At 56.4% G+C, this 22,277-nt stretch overlaps 2 protein-coding genes across 2 annotated transcripts in view; one reads left to right on the forward strand and one right to left on the reverse strand.

Annotated features, from left to right (window-relative positions):
* The window catches only part of RYR1 (ryanodine receptor 1), a 107,375-nt gene extending 101,351 nt beyond the window's left edge, over window positions 1-6,024 (forward strand). Inside the window, 10 exon segments of the mRNA XM_027617543.2 lie at window positions 298-340; window positions 1,476-1,606; window positions 1,710-1,770; window positions 2,238-2,384; window positions 2,653-2,787; window positions 4,604-4,760; window positions 5,153-5,217; window positions 5,308-5,408; window positions 5,591-5,642; window positions 5,789-6,024. Of these exon segments, the coding sequence (XP_027473344.1) occupies window positions 298-340; window positions 1,476-1,606; window positions 1,710-1,770; window positions 2,238-2,384; window positions 2,653-2,787; window positions 4,604-4,760; window positions 5,153-5,217; window positions 5,308-5,408; window positions 5,591-5,642; window positions 5,789-5,884 (988 nt within the window). The 3' untranslated portion in view covers window positions 5,885-6,024.
* A 91-nt stretch (window positions 6,025-6,115) lies between these two features.
* On the reverse strand, window positions 6,116-21,639 carry MAP4K1 (mitogen-activated protein kinase kinase kinase kinase 1). The gene is made up of 31 exons (XM_027617546.2): window positions 21,396-21,639; window positions 21,168-21,225; window positions 20,962-21,052; window positions 20,177-20,241; window positions 18,652-18,707; window positions 18,515-18,562; window positions 18,299-18,341; window positions 18,128-18,200; window positions 17,589-17,720; window positions 17,129-17,191; window positions 16,952-17,033; window positions 16,395-16,511; window positions 16,079-16,157; window positions 15,480-15,538; window positions 15,358-15,401; window positions 15,233-15,277; window positions 14,474-14,516; window positions 13,875-14,037; window positions 13,700-13,782; window positions 13,285-13,369; window positions 12,225-12,301; window positions 12,074-12,134; window positions 11,072-11,180; window positions 10,929-10,987; window positions 10,608-10,711; window positions 9,857-10,031; window positions 9,522-9,584; window positions 9,237-9,326; window positions 9,083-9,153; window positions 8,377-8,432; window positions 6,116-6,292 (listed from the first exon to the last, which is right to left on the reverse strand). Exons 1-31 carry the CDS (start codon window positions 21,492-21,494, stop codon window positions 6,223-6,225), a joined length of 2,463 nt encoding a protein of 820 aa, XP_027473347.1. The 5' UTR covers window positions 21,495-21,639; the 3' UTR covers window positions 6,116-6,222.
* Between the last annotated feature and the right edge of the window lie 638 nt (window positions 21,640-22,277).

The raw sequence follows: 22,277 nt of genomic DNA on the forward strand, positions 1-22,277 counted from the left end.
AGGTCTGAACCCATGGATTCATGATAACTCTCCACGCCAAACCCAACAAAACTCACTCACCACCTTGGCAGGATTGTAGGGCATCAGCTTGTGAATCAGAAAACTGGTAACTAATGGCATGAGGTCTTTAGGGCCCGACTCCCGGTGAGATGCAGTCCTACTGTGCGGGGGCCCCTGTGCGAAAAGCATCGGAACTCCCGCCCACCCTGGCCTGGCTGGTGGCTCCTGGCCCTTCCTGCCCTAACACCTTGGGGTCTCTCTCTCTCTCTCTTTCTCTCTCTCTCTCTCTCTCGGCAGGTCTTTCCCCAGCAACTACTGGGACAAGTTTGTCAAACGGAAGGTGAGGACATGGATGGGGAGGTGGCAGGGCCTCCCGGGCTGGGTCTCTTGCTGCCACCTGGCCATCCCAGCCCTGACAAGCAGTCGCTTTATGTGCGACCTTAGGCAAAGGGGCTTTGGCTGCCTGAGGAGCACCTCAGTTTGCCCATCTGGAAATGGCGCAATAATCACCCGGCCCTCTGTGTTGACGTGATACACGTAACGAGTGTGGCATAGAGCCAGGCTCAGAGTGAGGACCCAATAACTATTAGTTAAGAGGGAGGAGGTGACGCATACTGTTTTAAGCACACAGACTCTGGAGCTGGATTGCCTGCTTTTCTACTCTTAGCTGTGTCAGGCCTTTCTGTGCCTCAGTTTCCCTCAGATTCAAAGTGAGAGTGTAAGAGGCCAGACCCCATGGGGTTGTTGTAAAGATCATATGGCCTGCTGCATGAGCAGTATCTGGCACCCAGGAAAACTAGATCATTCATTCGCTCAACAAACATTTATTGAACACCTGCTGTGTGCTTCAGGGAGCTGGAATCCAACAGGAAGCACAACACTCGAGCTGGCAAGGCAGATGATGAGCGCGTTTATAGGGTTTAGGTGGTGATAAGTGTTGTACAAGAAAAAAAGTGAAGAGGGGAATGTGTGTGTGTGTGTGTGTGTGTGTTGACCAGGAGTAGGCAGGAAAGGACACACTAGTTAATGAAGTGAAGGGGTGAATCGGGTAGAATCTGGAGGGAGTGTCCTAGGCAGGAGGAAGAGCCAATGCAAAGGCCTCGAGGCAGGAATGTGTGTGGTATATCTGAGGAACTGCAAGGAGGTCTGTGTGTCTGTGTGGCTGGAGCAGAGTGAATGAGGTGGGTGAGTGGGAGAAGATAAGTTCACAGATGACAGAGGCCCAATTATATAGGGTTCCTGGACTACTAGTCTGATAATAATAAATTATCCCTATGAATTTGGCTAATGAATCAAGTGAACCTTTTAGACCCTCCCCCTGAGGATCTGGAGAAAGCTCTGGCCCTTCTTTCCCAAAAAAAACGCACCCCCAATTTGTCACGCAAAGTTTACAGTGTCCCCAGCCTCCCCCCATACAGGCTGTGGCCCTCCCCCACTCCAGCCGTGTCCCCACGATCACATGCTCCCCTGCGCAGGTCCTGGATAAGCACGGGGACATCTATGGGCGGGAGCGGATCGCCGAGCTGCTGGGCATGGATCTGGCCACGCTGGAGATCACAGCCCACAATGAGCGAAAGCCCGAACCACAGCCAGGGCTACTCACCTGGTGAGTCGGGGACCAGCCTGCACAGGCCTGGGGTGGCCAGGGGAGGTGGCCAGGGTCTGAGAGTCAGGCATCTGGCCATCCCTCTTCCTCCCACCCCGCACAGGCTCATGTCCATTGACGTCAAGTACCAGATCTGGAAGTTCGGGGTCATCTTCACAGACAATGTGAGGAGGAGCCCATAGTTGGGGGAGGAACTGCAGAAGGGCCTTTGGAGGGCTGGGGTATCCTTGACCCCAGGTATCCCTGACCAGGGCCTGCCTCCTGAGCCCCTGTGCACCCCTGGTCCTTTGAAGCCCCCTGCCCCCCAAGGCCCCTTGTCCCTTGGGTGCTCTTGAATTCTCAGACTATGTCCTTCAGCAGAGCGTTCTCCAACTTGCCCTGGGGACGGCTTCCTACCCAGCGTGCTCCGTTACTGCCTGGTGCTCCCGATCCTCCACATACTCCCTAGGCAGAGATGGCACCCTGACCCCCAGAGCACTCCCATCCCTCTCAAATGTTCCTGGACCCCCTGTTCCCACAGTGCTCCCTACCCCCCCAAATGCCCCTTGACCCTCATGAGCGCTCCCTGACCCCCAGAGTGCTCCCCGTGAATCCGGCACGCTCCCTGACCCCTGACCCTGTGTGCCCACAGTCTTTCCTATACCTGGGCTGGTACATGGTGATGTCCCTCCTGGGTCACTACAACAACTTCTTCTTCGCTGCCCACCTCCTGGACATTGCCATGGGGGTCAAGACGCTGCGCACTATCCTCTCCTCCGTCACCCATAATGGGAAGCAGGTGTGTAGAGGACCTGACTGCTGAGGGGTGTGAGCCTGGCGGGGATGAGCCGGTAGTCTGAGTAGGGGTGGATGGGGGGGGTGTTGGGCGGCTCCCGCGAGGAGGGGCAAGGCTGGGTGGGCTGAGCCAGGATGGGTGTGGGTAGTGAGACCCAGGAGGGAGGGCCACGTTGGCTGGGGGCGGGGCATGAGGACCCAGGAAGCTGGGCGTGGGGAGGGGCAGGCTGAGCATGGAGCTGACGGGGGACCCCCCCCCCGCGTGCCCCCAGCTGGTGATGACTGTGGGCCTCCTGGCGGTGGTGGTCTACCTGTACACCGTGGTGGCCTTCAACTTCTTCCGCAAGTTCTACAACAAGAGTGAGGATGAGAACGAGCCCGACATGAAGTGCGATGACATGATGACGGTGAGCCCCTCCCCCCGGCGCTCTCGGGGCGGGGGGGGGGGGGGGGGGGCGTTACTGACCGTCCGACCCTTAGCGTGCCCGTCTCCAAAGGGGCTTAGTAGTAGTACCCACCTCGTCGCCTTACTGTGGGGGTTCCGTGAGCTGGTACTTGTGAGGGCCTTTGAGGAGTGCCAGTCACATAATCAGTGCTCAGCAAGCGTTGGCCACCATTGTCATGTCATTTGAGCCTTTAAAGCTGTGATTATTGGAAAGGTGCTCGGGCATCGTGCCCGTGTCGCGCACATGAGATTTGGGGTAATCTCCTCAATCTCCCCGTGCTCGGGTGTCCTCCCTGCTAAGATGGGTGTGTGATAACAGTGCAGTGCCTACAGCCTACGGCTGATTTTAAGACTCGGTGGAGCCCCCTCAAGAGTCTTAGAATGGTGCCTGGCGTGTATTAAGGATTCCATAGGTGTTAGCTACTCTCATCGGGTTCTATAAAAGTTTCACCCAGGGGCGCCTGGCCGGCTCAGTAGGGGGAGTGAGTATGTGATTCTTGATCTCAGGGTTGTAAGTTCGAGCCCCAGGTTGGGTGTAGAGATTCCTTTATATATATATATATATATATAGTATTGTATTATATTATACATATATATAAATTTCACCCAAGTATCAGCATGCCATGCTTGTTTATACGTTCTCTTTTATTCTGACAATGGTGGCCATGACCCAGACTGCGCTGGCCCTGTAGAGGCACGGGCCACAGTGGAGAAGAATGATCTCAGGGCTGTCACACGAGATGCCCTGTACTCTGGCGCTATGCTCTCAGGACCCAGTCCAGCCCCTCAGCCTGACATTTGAGGCCCCACGAGACCTAGTCTTGCCACGCATAGCTCTTAACCAAGACACGGGGTTCTCTCACTTTCTGGGGACACAGAAAGAACAAGCGGAAAGTCTTTCCCAGGTGCCAGGCAGACCGTGGCCCCCTCCCCGCTCAGAACCTTCTCGTAGCACTCCAGTGCTGTGTGATAAAATCGAATCCCTCACCGCGGCTCACAATGCCAGGGAAAAGCCAGCTTTACCCGAGTCTAACCGCAGTCTCTCTTGCTTTTTGCTCCCTGGCTTCCTGTCCGCTTTCAGTTCCCCTAAGGCCGTGTGTTTCCTCCCGCGCAAGTCCTCTGCATCTGACATTCTCTCCCTCTTCCACCACAGGCCCCATGTCCACGCCCCTCTCTCACATGACACGTCACCTTTCAACTTAAATGCTGCCTCCTACAGGAAGCCCTCCCTAACCACCGGCTGGCCTCATTTCTTTCCCTGCTCTTGCTTACTGGAGCTCTTTTTTCTAGCCTCGCTGAACCTCTTTCAGTTCCTCCTGGGAGCAAAATGTAATCTTTGCTCCCCAGAGGTTACGTAACACATGTGGTTTTCTCTGCCTGGAACACTTTTTCCCACTTAACACCTCCTTCAAGTTCCAGCTCTCACATGTCCCCTCTTCTAGGCAAGTCTTGCCTGATCACCCTGACTGAGTCAGGCTTTCAAAGCTTCAAAGCTTCAGAGCTTCCTGTGCTCCCCCCGTTTCTCCCCTGATCGCCCTTGCGCTTCCCCCACCCTGGCTCTGCCCCTTCTGCCTGTGACCTCCCTATCATAGCCATGATCATTTCTGGGCTGTCACTATCTGATGCCCCGTTTGTGAGCCCTGTGTGAGGTTAGGGCCCAGAGCTGGCTCAGTCATTGCTGTGTCTGCCTGTCCCCTCGGCCCAGGGCCCAGGAGGTCCTTGGAGAATGTCGAATGATAGAACGCATGACCAATATGCTTGCCACCCCCCCTCAACAGTGTTACCTCTTTCACATGTACGTGGGTGTCCGAGCTGGTGGGGGCATCGGGGATGAGATTGAGGACCCTGCAGGCGATGAATATGAGCTGTACCGAGTGGTCTTCGACATCACCTTCTTCTTTTTTGTCATCGTCATCCTGCTGGCCATCATCCAGGGTCAGTGCTGGTCGGGGTTGTGAGAGTGGGGGCCCAGTGCCCAGAGGCAGACTGGCTCCTTTAAGAGTGTAGTCAGCCTGGATTCAAATCCTGGCTCTACCTCTTCCTACTGTGAGACTTTAGGCAAGTCACCTCTCTGGGCCTCAGTTTCTCCATCTGCAAATGAGGATATTAACTATCCTAACCTCTCAGGGTTACTGTGAGAATTAAGTCAATTCCTAGGTGTTTTGCTCGTAATAAGTGCTCAATAAACGCTAGGTGTTATCTCCAGGAAGCAGGGTGAGATGAGGGAGATGGGGGACGGGAGGCAAGGCTCAGGGGTGGGTAGCCAGAAGAGGGAAGAATCTGAGCTGGCTCAGAGGTCAGGCACTGACTCGCACCTGCTGCCGCAGGTCTGATCATCGACGCTTTTGGCGAGCTCCGAGACCAACAGGAGCAAGTGAAGGAAGATATGGAGGTAGGTCGAGTCTGGGGGCGACCCAGAGGGAATGCGGGACCCTGGGGGGGTTGAATGGGCCCGGATTCTGATGTCCCCCGCCATCCATAGACCAAGTGCTTCATCTGCGGCATCGGCAGCGATTACTTTGATACGACACCCCACGGGTTCGAGACCCACACGCTGGAGGAGCACAACTTGGCCAATTACATGTGAGCCCGGGCCCGTGGGCCAGGCGGGGGGCGGGGGGAGAAGGGGGCGTGGCCGTCGACCGCGAGGGGCCGGGTACTGGGCATTGACCAGTTAGGTGTGGTATCCAGGTGGGTAGCTTCCCAGCCAATCAGGAGAAAGTTAGGGTAGTCCTGACCTATCTCCGCTGCCCTCCCACCCTCAGGTTTTTCCTGATGTATCTGATAAATAAGGACGAGACAGAACACACGGGCCAGGTAAGGGGGTGTTAATGGGAGGGCAGTGGGCAGGGACATGGAGAGCTTTAATATGAGGTCAGGCAGCAGGTGGCAGTAAAAAGCTCATGCCAGCATGAACATTTGAAGATGCGGCCAACCAATTCTTCCCCGTGCCCCAACCCTAGGAGTCTTATGTCTGGAAGATGTACCAGGAGAGATGTTGGGATTTCTTCCCAGCTGGTGATTGTTTCCGCAAGCAGTACGAGGACCAGCTTAGCTGAGACATCCCCCAGCTGGCCCTTCACCCTCACCTCAAGTGCCTTATTCTCACAAGCCCCTTAGCCCCAAAGCCCTTCCCCAAAGGCAGCTGGGGGACAGGTGACCATGTACTGGAGAAATAAAGTCTGTGCTATTCCCCTGACATCATTGTGTTGGGTTCTTGACATTTGGGGGGGTAGGCATCCAGGAATTCTGCCCTCCCCTCTCCTCTCTGGAAGAACAAGATGACAGCAGAGGCTGGAGTCATGTTTATTGGGAGACAAGTGCGTGTTGTGACCATTAATGTGTGTCCGTTGGGGACAGGGGTGCAGGGACTGGTTCCCAACACCCCCCTAGGGACTCATTCCTGGATGTAGAGGTTGCTGGGGGCAGTAGGATCGTCTGCTGGGCGTGTCTCCACCACCACAGGCCTGGGGAAGGAGGAGAGAAGTCAGTTCATTCATTCATTTGTCCACCCAGTCATTCACAAAGGAGTCACTAGAGGCTGTACCGGCACAGCGCTGGGCTGTCACAGCGATGAGCAGACATAGTCTCTCCCCTTGAGGACGGGAGACCAATCTAGAACAGGAGACCAGCAGAAGTCAGTGAATTACAGCAGTGCAAAACAGCACTGAAACTATCCCAAAGGGTCGGCCAAGGTGGCCCAAAGAATAGATGGTGGAGGGGACGCCTGGGTGGCTCAGTCGGTTAAGCATCTTCCTTCGGCTCAGGTCATGATCTCCGGGTCCTGGGATCGAGGCCCGCATCGGGCTTCCTGTTCAGCGGGGAGTCAGCTTCTCTCTCTCTCTCTTTCTCCCTCTGCCCCTCCCCACTGTTCCTTCTCTCTCTCTCTCCCTCAAATAAATAAATAGGATCTTAAAAAAAAAAAAAAAAAGAATAGATGAAGCCCCAAAAAGGCTCAGGAGGGAACTTCGTGAAAGGTCAGGGAAGGGCGTTCTGGGCAGAGAACAGCCTGGGCAAAGGCCTTGAGGTGGGAGAGAGCTTGGGACTTGGCTGCAGAAGTCAGAGTCTTGTGGGCTGTGGCCAGGACTGGCTATTTATCTTGAGGCCACAGGAGTGACGCAATGGGACTTAGATTTGAAAAGGCCTCTCTGACATGTCAAAAGGTCACGAGAGATGCTCGAAGGGGGCTGTCACTGGTTAAATATGGGAGTTCTTGTGCCTCAAAGTAAATAATTGTAGTAATAACCCCCAAGAATAAAATGGAAATCCATGAGGCTATGCTGAAAAGCACACACACACACACACACACAGGAGAAGGGACAGATCCTCCCCACAGCGGCATGCCAACTAAGGGCAGAAACCATTTAGTAACTATCCTCATAATATATTCAGGCAGAAGTCATCAATAGATGCTAAAACCAGTAGGTGAAAGTCTGATGAGAAACAGTATATGTACACACTCTCAACAAATCACCCCCAAAAGATACTTAATAATACAAAAAGTAACTTTATAGCAGAGAAACCAGGCTGACTCCACCCTACCCAAATGCTCAAAGATAACATCACCCGAAATGGGACAAAGTGACATGTGCCTCCTGATAGGAGGCATGGAGAAGGACATGCCATCACTTCTGTGGTATTCCTGCTCAAAATGCTTAACCTGGAAACCTTGAACCCAACTGAAGGACATTCTGGAAAACAACCTTCCTGTACTCTTCGAGAGTATCAAGGTCCTGAAAAACAAAAAAAGCCTGAAGAATTGTCCCAGGCTAAAGACCAAAGAAACCTGACTCCTACATGCACTCCCCATCATCCTGGGCCAGAAAAAAATATTACTTTTTGGTTATAAAGAGTATCATTGGGGGGCGCCTGGGTGGTTCAGGTCATGATCCCTGAGTCTCGGGATGGAGCCCCACGTCGGGCTCCCCGCTCAGCGGGGAGTCTGCTTCTCCCTCTGGTCCTCACCCTGCTCATGCTCTCTCGTTTGCTCGCTCTCAAATAAAATCTTTAAAAAAAAAAAGTATCATGGGCCAACAGGTGAAACTTGAATGGGTGTGTGGCTTAGAAAGTAGTGTTGTCTTGGTGCTATTTCCTTGATTTTGGCAGCTGCATTGTGGTCTGCAGGTGTAGGTCTTTGCTTTGATTTAGGAAACAACTCACACCCAAATAGAAAAAATTATGTACATATACACAACGCGGTAAAAACAAAACACACAAAAACCCCCAAAAAACCACCAAAAAAGTTAACAACCGGGGAACCTGGATGAATGAAGGGATACAAGAATTTAAGATTAATTTTTAAATTTATTTTTGCAACTTCTCTGTGAGCCTAAAGTTATGCCAAAATAAACAGTGAAAATAAAAATTAAAAAACAAAAATGTCCCCTTGGCTCCCGTATGGGGAATGGACTACAAGGGGCAGAGATAGAAGCAGGGAGACCAGGAGAGAATGTCCAGGCCAAAGATATAGGTGGCTGGAGGCATCTCAAGACACCTCTCCACATCAGAAGTCCCCCTCCCAGGTTCTGTGTCCCCTTCGCCATGTCCATACCTGGGGGAGCCAAGCAGACGGAAGGTGAGGGTGGGGTCTCTCAGCTCCTGCAACAGCTGGGGAAAAGGTGTGTGTGTGTCAGTATCTAGAAGACTCTTCCCCCATCCCTTAGAATGGGGGGGGGGTGTCTCTGAACTTCTAGTCTTAGGTCTGGAAATAATCATTCTTGCTAACACCATGCACCAGCTGTGTGACCCAACCAAGTTACTTTACCTCTCTGTGCCTCAGATTGCTATACTAACCTGTGAAATCATAGGACCTTCCTGATGGGTGATCGAGGAGATTAAATAAAATACAAACACATAGGGGCAACATCTGACACAGTGTTCTATGAGCTAAGGACCATTTATCGCTCCATTTTCCAGCTGAGGAAAGTACGGCATGGGAAAGTGAAGTCATTTGCTTCAATCAGCTGGATTCCAACCCAGGCAATCTGTTCATGCTCTTAACCACCCACATATTTCTCTAGTGACCCCCATTTTATAGCTGCAGACTGAGGCTCAGAGGGAAGCAGAATCTCTTACATAAGATCGCACTGCGGCCTGGAATGAGCTCCAGACCCGAGAGACCCTGGGGTATAGAAGAGGACCTGTCTGCCCTGAGACGGGGGAAGCTTCTCGTCAGGGCTCCACACCCTGCCTCAGTCCCCCGGGTCCATCTGAGGAACCAGGGGCGGGGCTGCGGGCGTTCAGATGGAGACGCTTACCTGGTCTGAGCCTGGAGCCCACACCTGCACTCCATGCTTCCAAAAGGCCTGCAGCCGACCCCCGACCATAGCTGGGAGGAAAGCAGTGCCCGTCACCCTTGGGTATCACCGAGCCTCCGCTCCGAGCCGGGGGCCCTCCCATCCCTGCACCTACCCACGGCTTCCACCGCCTCAGTCATGGGGATCTCCAGAGTTCGAAGCCCCCGGACTGGGGCTCCCTCCGGGGTCACCAGCTTCAGGGACCCTAGAAGAGGGTAGAGAGAGGGTTTTAAGAGAGAGGCTCGGAAGGAAGGACCGCTGAGGGACTGGACAATAAATTCATTGAGAAGCAAAGCAGGAGGCAGGCAAGGCCTGTAGGGGTTCAGCATTTCCGAGAAGCACAGGGTCTGCGAGGCGGAGATGCAGGAACAGTGGAGGAGAGAGGGAGGAGGGTCCTTACCGTCCATCAACACCATCACCTTGTCTTCCTCTACTTGGGTCACCTGTACCGGTCCCCTGTGCTCTATTTGACAGGAGGAGGTTCAAAAACCAATTCGGCAGGGTTCTGCCCTCCTCCGCCGGGCACCCTCTCCATTCCCAAGCCAGCAGGCTAAGCCCCGCCCATCACCGCGGCCGGCCGGGTCCTCAGTCTCACGGGTCGAATCTATATCCATCTCTCTTCCCGTCGCCCCAGGCTCAACCCCTTTCCCAATCACACCTCAGGGCTAAAGCCCCGCCCCGCCGCCCCGCCCCTCCCAGCAGCCCCGCCCCCAGCGAGCCCGCCCCCCCTCTCACCTGTGCTCATCTCGCCCAGCCAGCAGGAGAGCGCGCCGAAGCGCACGGTGTGGAAGAGCACCGGCTTCGCCGGCTGCCCCGGGCTCACGCCGATGCAGACGGCGGGCAGCTCGGAGCCTGGCCCGGTGAGTAGCGCGAACACTGGAAGGGGCGTCGGTAGCGGGAACAGCACCTGCTGCAGGCCGCACAGGGAGGGGCGGGCTCAGAGGAGGCGTGGGGCGGGGCCTGGGAGGGGAGGGGCCTGAGAGGGGCGGGGCCTGGGAGGAGAGCACGCAGGGGGCTTCGCAAGTATCTCCTGGGCTCTCGGTTCGGAGGGATGCTGTCTAGAAACTTCAGGGGGTGAGAGCCCAGAGGAGTGAGGTGATGCCTCCTTAGAAATGGACAGATGATGTGGCCTTAGAGTTGGCGCGGCTTCTGTTCGGGTCGTGCCGCCTTCATGACAGAAAGGCAGGGCCCCCGGAGGGGCGTAACCTCACAGGCCGCCAAGTCTCCTTAGACTCAAAGGATCTGAGTGGGGTCTCCTGGAGACCCGGGGGGATGGGACATAGGGCCTGAAAAATAAGTAGGCTGGGTGAGAGGCGGAGCTTAAGGACCAGGAAGCCCTCCGGAGGGGGAGCCTCGGGCGCCTACCGCAGGTGGGCGGGGCCTCGGGTGGAAGCGGGGCTTCACCAAACTCTCGGCAGAAGCAGAACGAGGGGAAGGCCCTAGCCATTGAACCTCACAGAGTCCCCAGCCTCTGCAGGCCCCCTACCCGGACCAGCAGGAACTTGTTCATGGGCTGGTACCACTGAAGCAGGACCACGGACGTCTCCAATGCCCCGCACAGGAACGGGCCCCCCGAGCTCGCACCCTCCGCTGTGGAGGTGGGTAGGGATGGGTTAGGGCCAATCCTCTCTCCCCTTCCCCGTCCCCGACCCTCCCCCCCCCCCCCGCCGAAAGGGCACACATATTTCCCGGACTCTGGACAGCCTGCCTTAACTCTGCAACCCCCTCGGGTAGATGCAGACCAAGCCCCGCGTCTGGCCCCGCCCCACACCCCCCTCAGGTCCGCTCAGTTGGGATTCTCTCTCACCCACGCAGCAAGCTCGGCACCCTTTGGTGTCCTGGATCTTGGTGGAGACCATGTTCTTCCTGCAGAAGAAAGCAGGCGTAAACGCGGAGGGACGGCAGGAAGGGGGGATCCCAGGGGTCTGTGGCGCCACTGGGAGCTGGTACCTTGCCAGTAGCCGGTGGGGGCTAATGTGAGCGATGGGGCTTCCCGCTCTGGTCTCCTTCCGTTCCAGCAGGCCCAGGATGCTATGAGAATACAGGTGGGGGGTCTTTCCTGCAGTGTGTGTGTGTAGGGGGGAAGCAGGCAGTTATAGGACACCAGGCACTCCCACCTTTCACTGTCCCTTCACTTGGCCCCATCCCTTTGAAGCTCCCAAGGCTCCAAGTCTCAAGCACTTTTATTTATGCCTTTTTCACTCGACACATTTTAAGTGTCCACTGTGGGCCAGGCACTGTGCTGGGCTCTGGTGAACAAGGAGTAAGATAAATATGTTCCCTATCCTCCTGTACTTGCAGCCACATGAGAACCTATGGACACTGCACCACTGAGAGGAAGTTATGCACATTATTAAGTTGATCTAGAAATTCTCTGATTATTAACCGATCTAGAAATTCTCCTAAAGCGTGTCGTCACAGATGTGATTATTTTTATTTTTTTTTTAATTTTTTATTGTTATGTTAATCACCCTATATTACATCATTAGTTTCTGGTACAGATGTGATTATTAACTAACTCATGCGGCCTATTTGGCTTGGCGTTTCCCCCCCGTAGATTAGAAATTCTTTTATACAAAACGTTTATAAAACAATAACACAAAACTGTAACCTATAACTCCTCACTCACTCTATTTTAGTAAAGCATGGAATAAGTTCTAATTGGCATCTAAACATCAAGGAAATGTAAAGACTTCCTGTAGACCTCACCTCAAAACTTACTGGAGGTGAGACCTATTGTGAACCCCATTTTACAGAGAGACAAACTGAGGCTCAGGGAGCAAGTCCCCCAGTGAAAAGGTGGCTGGGATCTTAACTGCAGGCTCTGTGAAGAGGGAGCGTACGTTTGTTTGGTTTTGTTTTTTTCCAGCTGTGCCGGTCTACCTCCCAACCCCCTGACTCTCAACCCGTTAACTTCTGAACCCCCTCCTCCCACCCAACCCACAGCCAGACCTGAGAGAGACATGAGGACATTGTTGATGGAGTACACCCAGGTAGTCCGGCTGGGAAAGAGCTGCAGAGAACGGGGGAGATGGCTCCCATAAGACCCCAGCAAGCCCCAACTCCGTCCCCCTGCCCTTGGCCCCCAGGCCCTGTGCCTCACCATCTCCAGCGTGGCCTCCTGATCGTTCCGATTCAAGATGAAAATGCCTTCCTCTGCCCCCAGGAGCAGGTGCTGGTCTGTGGGGCCAGACACAAGCACGCTGGGACCCACCTCATCCTGTTGGGCCTCCCAGACCGCCAACATGTCTGACCCCAAACACTGGTAGTCTGTCCCCCAGCCCTGACTCTTCATTCTCTCTTACTCCCTTGACTCTCCCAGCCTCTGTTTCCCCAAATGTGAACTCAAACCCTAACCCAGTCCCCTGAGCTGATCTCATTCTCACCTACCCTCATGCTTGGGCCCGCAAATCCTGCAAAGCCGGACCCCACCCCCTCACTGTTGACCCCAACATTAGTCCGTGCTTCCCCACATAGCCTCCTACGTGCTGTCCTTCTGTCTTCCCAGTTCTGGTCCCCAAATGCTAATCTTGTTTCAACACTGGTCCTCAAACTCGGGCCCTCTGAAGTGTGGCTTTTTCTGTACGGTGTGTCCCCCTCAAATTCTAATGCTGTTTTTTTTTTTTAATAAGTTTTAGTAATTTTTTTAAGATTTTATTTTTGAGTAATCTCTACACCCAACATGGAGCTCGAATTTACGACCCTGAGATCAAGGGTCACACGCTCCTCCGAGGGAGCCAGCCAGGTGCCCCTAATGCTGTTTCTTTAACATTTACCCCCCCAACGACCTCGTCTCTACATCTTTCATCCCCAAACTCTTCCCCTTCTGCATTCCCATCCCCCAAACTCCCGAACCCCAAAATTCTGATCCCAGCCTACCAATAACCTCTCACTGAGGTTCATGGGGTCCAACTGTCCCCCATCTATCCCAAACTTGGACTTTTCTGTTATATCTGACATTCCTGGCCCCCAAACTTTTATTTTCCTAGTTCTTCCCCTCAAATCTATCTTCACTCTACCCATCTTTGATCCCCAAACCCCAACTGTCACCCTGGGCTCTGGTCCTGCCTCAGCTCTGCCCCTCCCGTTCCCACCTCTGTGCCTCCCTTAGGGCCCCTCCCCACCCCCCCACCCCTGCTCTCCGAGACACGCCGAGGGCTCACCCTTGGTGGAGGGGTGTGTCCAGGCAGCTGTGCTGTGGATCCGGAGGGGGCAGCCGTTGAACAACTTCACGAGAAGGGCACATCCCTGGGCAGGCCACGGGGGGCAGAGCAGCGGGTCCAGCAGAAGGAAGGAGGGGACAGGAAGGTGCAGCGGTTAAGACCCAAGAGTGCCAGCACTCTGCCTCCTCAAAGGTTTATCACCTCTCTGCCTCTGTTTCCCCATCTGCAAAGTGGGGGATAACGCCTATCTCTGGGATTTCTACCAGCATCTGTGAAGGCTGATACCACACAAAGACGTGAGCGCAGCGTCTGGCCCAGGGGCACGGGTCACCAAACGTCACCTCTCATCGCCACCACTCCGCCCACCCCACCCCCAGGCTTCCCAACCCCGTCTGGGGGGCACGGCCGGGCTCACCTTTCTTTTCATCTTGTCCTTCTTGGGGGGTAACAATGGGGGCTGATCAGGCTCCCGGGGGGTTGGGTTCCAGAGTGAGGGCTCTGAGACAGGGTGGGGGGGGGAATCAGCCCCCAAAGGCCCCCCTGCCCAACCCACGCCCCCGCCCACCTCCTGCCCCAGCCTGCCCCATTACCTGAATGGGCAGTTAGGTGCGGGCTGCGGGTGGCCAGGGGAGGCCCGAGGTGGGGGGTTCGGGGGGGAGGCCCACTAGCACACCGGACCAGCACCCCCGGGCTCAGCTGTCCGTCATCCCCAGTGCCCCCAGGCCCCTCATCTGATGGAGAGCGGAACTTGGGCTATGGAGACAGAGGAGGAGTGTGGGAAAGTACATTAGACAGTCTCAGAGAGAGGGCACCCTGCAATCCCAGCCCTGCCTCTACCAGAACTGACGTTGGTCATGGTTCTGACCCTCCTCACAGTGTCCTACCACCACCCCGGCATCAACCCTGACCTCCCACCCCCCACCCATCATCAACTAAAGGGTTAATGCCGGAGCGCTTTGTGCTGGGGGTTCCCAGGACCAGTGCCCATCTGGCTAAATACTTTGAATCCCACCCCTAGGTTCAAGGATGCTGCTTCCAGATCCCAAAGTGCTCATCATCCCATCTCCCAGACTTCAGGGGACCCGGTGTCCCACCCTCCAACCTTAGAGTGCCCGGTAACCCAGCATCTAAGGACCCTGGCCTCTTGGGCCCCGGCCCCCAGCCCCAGCGGGCCCAGGGCCTTACTTACCTTGGGAGGGAGTGGAGGAGGTGTGTCCTCTGCAGGGGTGGGGCTGGAACACACAGACGGGGTGAGTGGGCGGGGTGTCGCTAACAAGGACTCTCGGGGCAGGTGGGGTGGTTTGGGACTGGAGGTCTGAGATCAAGAGGGCCAGGGATGACTGGGTCTGGGCTGGAGCCGAGGATTAAAGCCCTCCGAGCCATGATGATCCTGGCAACAGCGATGCCGGATATCGAGTGTGGAGGATGCAACCAGCCTGAACCTTCAGTCACCTAGTGCCGCAGATCACGTGAGCTCCGGGGGCGCGGGTTCTCGCTTGGGGCTGGGCACGGCAGCCAGATGTGCAGAAGGGACGGGTGGGGGCGTGAGGCAGACGCAGGCCTGGGGGCCGGGCTGACTGTTGGGGCTGACGTGGGGTCTTGGGCCAAGGGTCTGGTGTGGGGCAAGTTCCCAGGGGGGAAGATGCAGATGAAGGCTGGGCTCTGAGGGTTTGGGCTGCAGTGGAAGACTGGGGGTCTGAGCAACATCTGGGAGCTGGGGGCAGGGACGAGGTGGGGGGTCTGGGTGGCGCTGGGGGTTGGCTTTGTGGTGGGGGAAGGAAAGTGGGGGGTGCCGGGGGAGGCGGTATTAAGGGTCTAGTCAGGGTCCGGGATGAGTGGCGGAAGGCGAGTAGGGGCTGAGGTTGGGGTCGGGATGGAAGGGAGACGGCGGTCATAGGAAGGCAGGGTGGGTGAGGGCCGGTGGGGCTGGGGGCCACGGCTCTCTTACATGTCCACGTCATCATAGTCATCGTCAGACTCCGACAGCTGCCTCCTGAGGAGTGACAGGCGTGACCCTCAGGCGGTTCCCCCACATGTCCCAGCCCCCTCCCCTCCACACTGAGGGTCCCTGACCTAGGACTGCTGCTCCTGAAGTCTCCAGGGGGCTGTAAGTGGGCCTGTGGGATGGTAAAGGGTCAGCGGTGCCAAGGGGGAGGGGAGGGCGTCCGAGGCAAAAGCAGGGGGAGGCCTCTCACCGTGTGGGGTATGGGTCTGGACTCCATCGCTCTGAGCTTCCGGAACTCCATGTGCCGCCCTGGAAGTTGGGGAGGGAAACAGTAGCACAGTGAGCTGAGAAAATGGGTCTGGGCAAAGAGGAGAATTTGAAGGGGGAGGGTTCAGGGTCAAGATCTTAGGTCCAGAGCTGTCCTGTAGCGGGAAGGGTCTTGGTTTCCAGGGTCTCACTTGGGGGGCCGGGGCCAAGGTTTGGGACCAGGGAGGTGGGGGCTCAAAGTTATAGAGCGTTTGTTTTCAGGGTTCATTTGGGTATTGGGATGTGACAGAGATTTCGGAGGTCTCTTTGGGGGTCTTGGTGTTATGGGAAGTCTCATGGGGTCTGTTCGCAGGTCAGAGAAGTGGGGGGGGGTGTCTCTGTAGTCATTTTGTAGGTCGGGCGGTGATGAGGTTTTCTGGAATCTCTCGCAGGGCCAGATAGCGACGAGGGTCTCTGAGGGTCGATCATGAGATCAGATGGTGCTGAGGGTCTCTGGCAGAATCATGGGGGTGGGGGGGGTGGAGTGGGTCTCGGATCTATTATAGGGTCAGGGATCCCCAAGCTTAAGGATTCTCTACTCACGACAGCAGTCGGCATCTGGGATCCCTAGGGAGCTGGATCGGTGGGTGGACCGGATCCGCCGGGGGACAGCAGGGGGCACCTGGGCAGAGGGGCAGCTCAGGGCCACAGCCCTCTGGCACCCCTCCCACCCTGTGGGCCCAGCTGGGAGCCTCGGGCTCTCCCCTACCCCTCTATGCCCCCAGCCCTGTGCCAAGCCCCGCCTCCCCCCTCCCCTTTTTCCTTTGAAGAGAGGCAGCAGGAAAGGGCTCCTGGCAGGGTGTACAGCCTGAGCAAAGTCTGGGAGCTTCCATCACTCTGTGGGCCAGGGCGCCCTCACCTCAGGCTCCTCATCTTCAATCTCGACCACAGGGGCCCCCTTCCCTGGATTCCTCAGTTTGTCAAGAAGATCCAGGATCAGGCCTCTATTTAGCCTGGGCTGGGACACCAGCTGATGCTAGAGAGGGGAGGAGGGGGTCAGCGGACAGACCCCTGGAGAGGTCCCTGGTGTGGGGGAGAGGCTGGGACAGGGGCCTGAGAACCCGTCTAAGGGAATCTAGTGGGGAAGGTGCCAACCTAAGGAGAAGGCACGGAACCCTGGGGAACTGAGACTGGGGGATTTTAAGGGGTTGGAAGGGATTAGAAGAATCTAGAATTCCCAGCAGGGCCAAATGGAGAATTCCAGAGGTGTCTTAGAGGGGACCGGGCTTCCCCTGGAATTCCAGAGCAAACCCAGGAATGGGACTGGAGACCCTGGGAAATTTGTGAGTTTTAAACAACTCAGGGTATCTTGGCAAAAAGTCTGGGGTACAATTTGGAGGATCTTGGGGAGGTCCTGGGGAATTCTGGGGGTGAGAGTTTGGGAAGGGCTCTTCCGGGAAGCGAGGGGACATTTACACTGAGCATCTTGGTGGCACCAGGTCGTTTCTTGGGGTTCTTAGTGAGGGTGACTTTGACAAAGTTGTGGAAGGCAGCCGACCTTGGGAGGAAGAAGCCAAGTTCTGGGGTGAGGAGACCAGAAACCCTCCTAGCAGACCCTCAGTCCCGGCTCCCCCCTCCCTCACCCTGTCCTACCATTTGCCTTTCTCCTTTAGCCTGGGGGGCTGGTAGCCACTCTTCGTCATGAGGAAGAGAACTCTAGAAGAGTAAGGGGAGAACGTGGTGTTCAGACTCCCAATGGGGGGGGTCAGACCTCATGGCTCGAGGGGTCCCCAACAGCACTGAGGTCAGCAGAGAGCAAAACAAGGGACAGAACCAGAATGGGGTTTTGGTTTTACAAGGTGCTGGGCTGCCACTTCCGGGGGACTCTGTCTGTCACGTGACAGAGCTACAGCAGCTGTGATGCGGGCCTCCAGATAGGGAGTCCCTGCGCTGGGGGGTTCCCTGCTGTGGAGGCTGAAGAAAAGGCTTTCTGGGTTGAGAGGATCCCTGGGGAGGTCTCAGAGTGAGCTCTGAGGAAGGGATGTCTCTTGTGGGTGGAGGGGGTGGCGGTGCTCAGGGTCAAGGCTGGGGGATACCGGTCAGGCCTGCCTACCTGAGAGGGTGCACGTCAAACAGCGGCGGTTGCAGCTCGGCTAGTTCGATGGCTGTGATGCCCAGGGACCAGATGTCACACAGCTCATTGTATCCCCCCTTCAGGGCCACGGCCGCCACTTCTGGAGCCATCCTGGGGGGGCGGGGCAGAGACCCTCAGAGAGCCGGGGGTGACACCAGGAGGGGAAGGGGGCGACTCCTTGGCGTGGGGGCGGGGGGCAGGAGAGAGAGAGAGAGAGAGAGAGAGGAGAATGGGGCACCGAGAGAGCCAGATGCAGAGCAACGTCAAGGTGAAGAGAGAGACCGGAATAAAGACAGACACGGGGAGGTCGAGACAGAGACAGAGACAGACCGATCAGAAGAAACATCAACAGAAAGAGACCTAGGCAAAAGGAAAACTCAAGAGAGAGCCAAACAGTAAGCAGAATGTTCAACAGGGAAAGATAGAGGCAGGGAAAGGAGCCAGGAAGGAGATTCCTAGTGATCCAGGCGGGGATGGCCACCGCCCCCCCACTGCACCCCCACCAAGGCATCCCTCACCAGTAGGGCGTCCCAATGAAAGACAGGCGTCGAGCCAGTGTGGCCCCAATCTGGGCCGAGATACCAAAGTCAGCTGGAGGCAGAGAGAGAGAGAGAGACATGGTGACCCGGGGTGCACTATTCCCTTGGCCCCCAGCCAGTCCCCTCCCCACCACCACCCCCCACACTCACCCAGCTTGACCTCCCCAGCATCATTGATGAGGATGTTGGCTCCCTGGGGAGAGAGGGGGAAATTAGAGGCTGTCATAGAGACCCCCCCCAGCCCAGTGCTGCCTCCACCCCGTGGCCCTTCCCCACCCCACTGCTCCACACCACCCTGAGTCCTCCACACACCACTTCCATCTCCTGCCCCCCCCCCCCAAGGCCACTTTTCTGCCCCTAGACCACCTTGATGTCCCGGTGTATCTTCTTCTGTGAGTGCAGATAGGCAAGTCCCTGGGAGAAGGGTGGACACAGGGGCTGTGAGTGCCCAGGGGCTGGAGCAGGGCCCTGCCCCGACCCAGGCCCACCCGGTCTCTCCTTACCTGGAGCACTTCCCTGCAGACATAGCTAATCTGGAGCTCGGACAGGGGGCCTGTCACTGCAAAGGTCACATCAGTGGCGTTGGATGGGAACCAGAAAACCTGGCCCCGGGAGACCCTGGCCCCCACCCACATGGGGAGCGGGTAACAGATGGTAGAAGTGGGAGGGAGAGATGGAGGGACAGTCAGCGACCAATGCAGGGAACCAGAGGCCGGAGGGAGACAGATTCATTCAATAGATATTTACTGTGTCCACTGGGTGCCAGGCATTGTGATGGGCACTGGGGAGACAGCTGTGGACAAAAGAGACAGAGATCCCTGCCCTTGTGGAGGGAACATTCCAGTCGGGGCAACAGACGGTAAACAAGATAACTCCAGCATAGCGCCTGAGATGCTAATAAATAAATAGCAAGAATATAGGAAATATGTGTGGGAAGGGGTATGACATTTTACAGGGTGGTCGGTGAGGTCCATCCTACTCTGAGAAGGTGTCAGGGTGAAGATGTGATCAGTCCAGCTGGGAGGGGAACAGAAGAGCTGGTGCAGAGGCCCAGCAGTGGAGAGGGCCTGGTGGGCTCAGAAAAGAGCAAAGTGGGTGGAGCAGAGTGGGGGTGGGAGAGAAAAGGGGTAGGAGGTGAAGTCTGGCCGCTTGGGTGCAGGTGGGGGTCACCCTGGGGAGCTCGGGCTTCTCTTCAGAGAGAAATGGAAGCCATGGGAGTGTTCTGAGCAGGGGGTGATGGGAGTTTGCAAAATGAGGAAAGGCAGAGGGACACGGGCACCAACGCACACACACAGATAATGAGAGACAAACAGAAAGACAGAGAAACGGGAACAGATTCAAACTGAGACCCAAAAGCACGAAGAAAGAAAAAATGAGAGCGAGAGAGACACACAGAGGTGGAGAGAGAATGACAGGGAGACAACAGACAGAGAGAAGGGGTCAGAGACCAGGGCTGGTAGACCGGCTGGGTGAGCCACTTCCTCTCTGAGGGCCTCAGTCTCCCCCCTGGTGACTTAATCTGGAATTTCTTCTTTGTCTGACATTTGAGATCTTGGGGTTCAACGGAGACAGAGAGGAGGCCGAAGACAGAGGTGACCATGAGAAATTGAGAGGTGATCAGAGGCCCACCCCATACCCATCCTCAAATTTTCCAAAAGAGCGAGAAGCAGGCTGAGAGAGAGAGAGAGAGAGAGAGAGAGAGAGAGAGAGAGAGAGAGGGAGAGACAGGAATTCATTCACTCAGTCAATGAAAACGTGGACCCGGCTATGGGCCAAAAGTGCAGAAACACTCAAACACCTGAACGGCAGAGAGATCGGGGCCGGACCGTCAAGGGCTGGAGGCAAGGGCCCAGGGCCCACTCGGTCACCACAGTATTCCCAGCACCAACCAGGCCAGGCCTGGGCCCAGAGCGGGGCTCCCTGCAGGAAATGTGGACCAGAAAGACGGTCCCAAAAGACACAACCCCAGAGAGATAGGAGGGGTGGAGGAGGGGGTGCTCCATGGATCCCCCTTGCCCTTCCTCTCACCTTGGTAGATGTCCTGGAGAGAACCAGCCCCACAGAATTCCATGCATATCCAGAACTTCTGAAGCCTACAATTCAAGGGTGGTAATAACAGCAGGAATAAATCATCACTTGTGGGACACCTCCAGGTCACTGTCTGTCTTGTTCCAGCTCAATAAGAACCTTAAGGTGATAGCTGTCATCCACCTCCCCTTGCCCACCGGAGTGAGATCATCCCACTTCCATTTTACAGGTGGGGAAGCTGAGGCTCAGAGAGCAAACCTATGTTCAGGGTCAACTGGACTCGAACCCAGGTCTTTGGACTCTTAACCCAGGAGGACTCCTAACTCTGCTAATCTACGCTAACCCAGAAGACAGGGCAGATAGCTCACAAGTTGGTCAGGTTCAGGGGGGACAAAGGGGCTCAGGGTGCCAGGTCTGGGGGGACAGATGTCATTACTGGGGCATCAGGGATTTTAATTTAGGGGTGCGGGGATTTAGGGAATGAAAGGAGCAGAGAATGGAACTGGGGGGCCTGAAGGGCAGGATGACAAACGATTAGTTTTAGGGGACTTGCTTTCAGGTTTGCTTACTACGAAAGGATTGCTTTTGGGGATCCCCGCTCAGAAATGGGAGTCCTGAACTGCAGATTACATCAGAGAACACTCTGGTCAGAAAAGTGGGACTTCAGACTGGGGATCGAGCTGGGGGGGCCCAGTTTAAAAGGGGGGTCCAGGATTGGAGGTCAGGAATGGGGGTTCTGGGCTAGGGGCTGGGCATGGTCCCAGGGCAGGTTTGAGGCTCATCACCAGAGGTAACTCCCATGGTAGGCCACGATATTGGCATGCCGGCACGTTTTCAAGATGAGGATTTCCTTCTGAAGTGTGGAAACATCATCGTCTGTGAGGAGGAACAGGAAAGAAAAGGCCGCTGAGGGGAGGGACTATGGGGGAGGCGATCCCGGTGTCCCAAGAGGAGGGGTAGGGGTGTGGGGAAGGCGCGCCTGTGTCCTCACCAGGCTCCATCTTCACCATCTTCACTGCCACCAGGTCCCCCGTCACCTTGTCGCGAGCCTTGTAAAGGGGAAGTTGGCAGTCAGGCAGGCTCCATTCGCCTGAGTTCCTCCTCAGCATCCCTGAGCCAAAGCCAAGGACTGGGATCCTCTCTCATCCCCTTCCCTTCTTGGGCCTCATCCCAAAGGCTCGCTGGTCTGAGGGTGATGGAGAAGGAGGGGTGTCCTCACCTTGAAGACTTCTCCATAGGTGCCGCCACCCAGCCGCTGCAGCAGGTCATAGTGATCCCGGGGGTCCCTATTAAAGATGTCGGGGTCCACGAGGTCCATCCCTGGGGGCTGGAGCTGGGCCTGTGCCCAGGGGCCAGCAGGGCCTCAGGGCTCGAGTGTGGCACCTCCCTCCCTCCCCACACGTCCTGCGCCCTGCACCCGCCTTGCCTTGCCTCCACCGGCTGTGGCCTCCCCCGTCCCCACTCTCGCTTCCTGCCCCAGCACAGGGCTGTGCAGCGGGCTCCGCCCCCTGTCCCCTGGGCCCTGAGAGCCTGTGAGGGGCAGCTTGCCTTGGGACCCAGGGGACCCCCCCCAGCCCCACCTCCAGGGCCTAGGGCTGAATGTAAACCAGATGCAAACTATCTTGTGATGGGGGGGTGGTGCCCTGGCACCCCCTCCCGCGTTCTGGGCGGTGGCTAAAAACCACAGTTGAAAGTCTGCTGAGTGCTTGAGGGTTTGGCCACCATCCGGAGATGGAGATGGTAGGCCAGCACAGGAGTGGTCGTGCACTGAGCAGTGCCCACCTATGTACCCACTGTGCGCAGACCAGTAGACGTACACATGCCTGGATACCCGTGTGCACGCACACACGTGGATGCGCCCAAAGCACATACCTCCACGTATATGACACATGCTTGTGCATTCACGCCTAAAGTGTGCAGAAGGGCACTCGCCTTCTGCCGCAAGACTGGAGCCTAAAGGGGCCTGAGCGCCAGCCGGCAGGGTCCAGGAGCCCCTTCGGCCCAGCCCGCCCCTGCCGAGCAGAGCACCACAGCTTTACCGGCCCCTACCGCTGGAGTTGGGGCGGAGGGTGGGGGCGAGGTTCTGGACCCCAGAGCTCAG

Source organism: Zalophus californianus, chromosome 17 (assembly GCF_009762305.2).
Source record: "Zalophus californianus isolate mZalCal1 chromosome 17, mZalCal1.pri.v2, whole genome shotgun sequence".
In the NCBI taxonomy this organism is placed as follows: Eukaryota; Metazoa; Chordata; class Mammalia; order Carnivora; family Otariidae; genus Zalophus; species Zalophus californianus.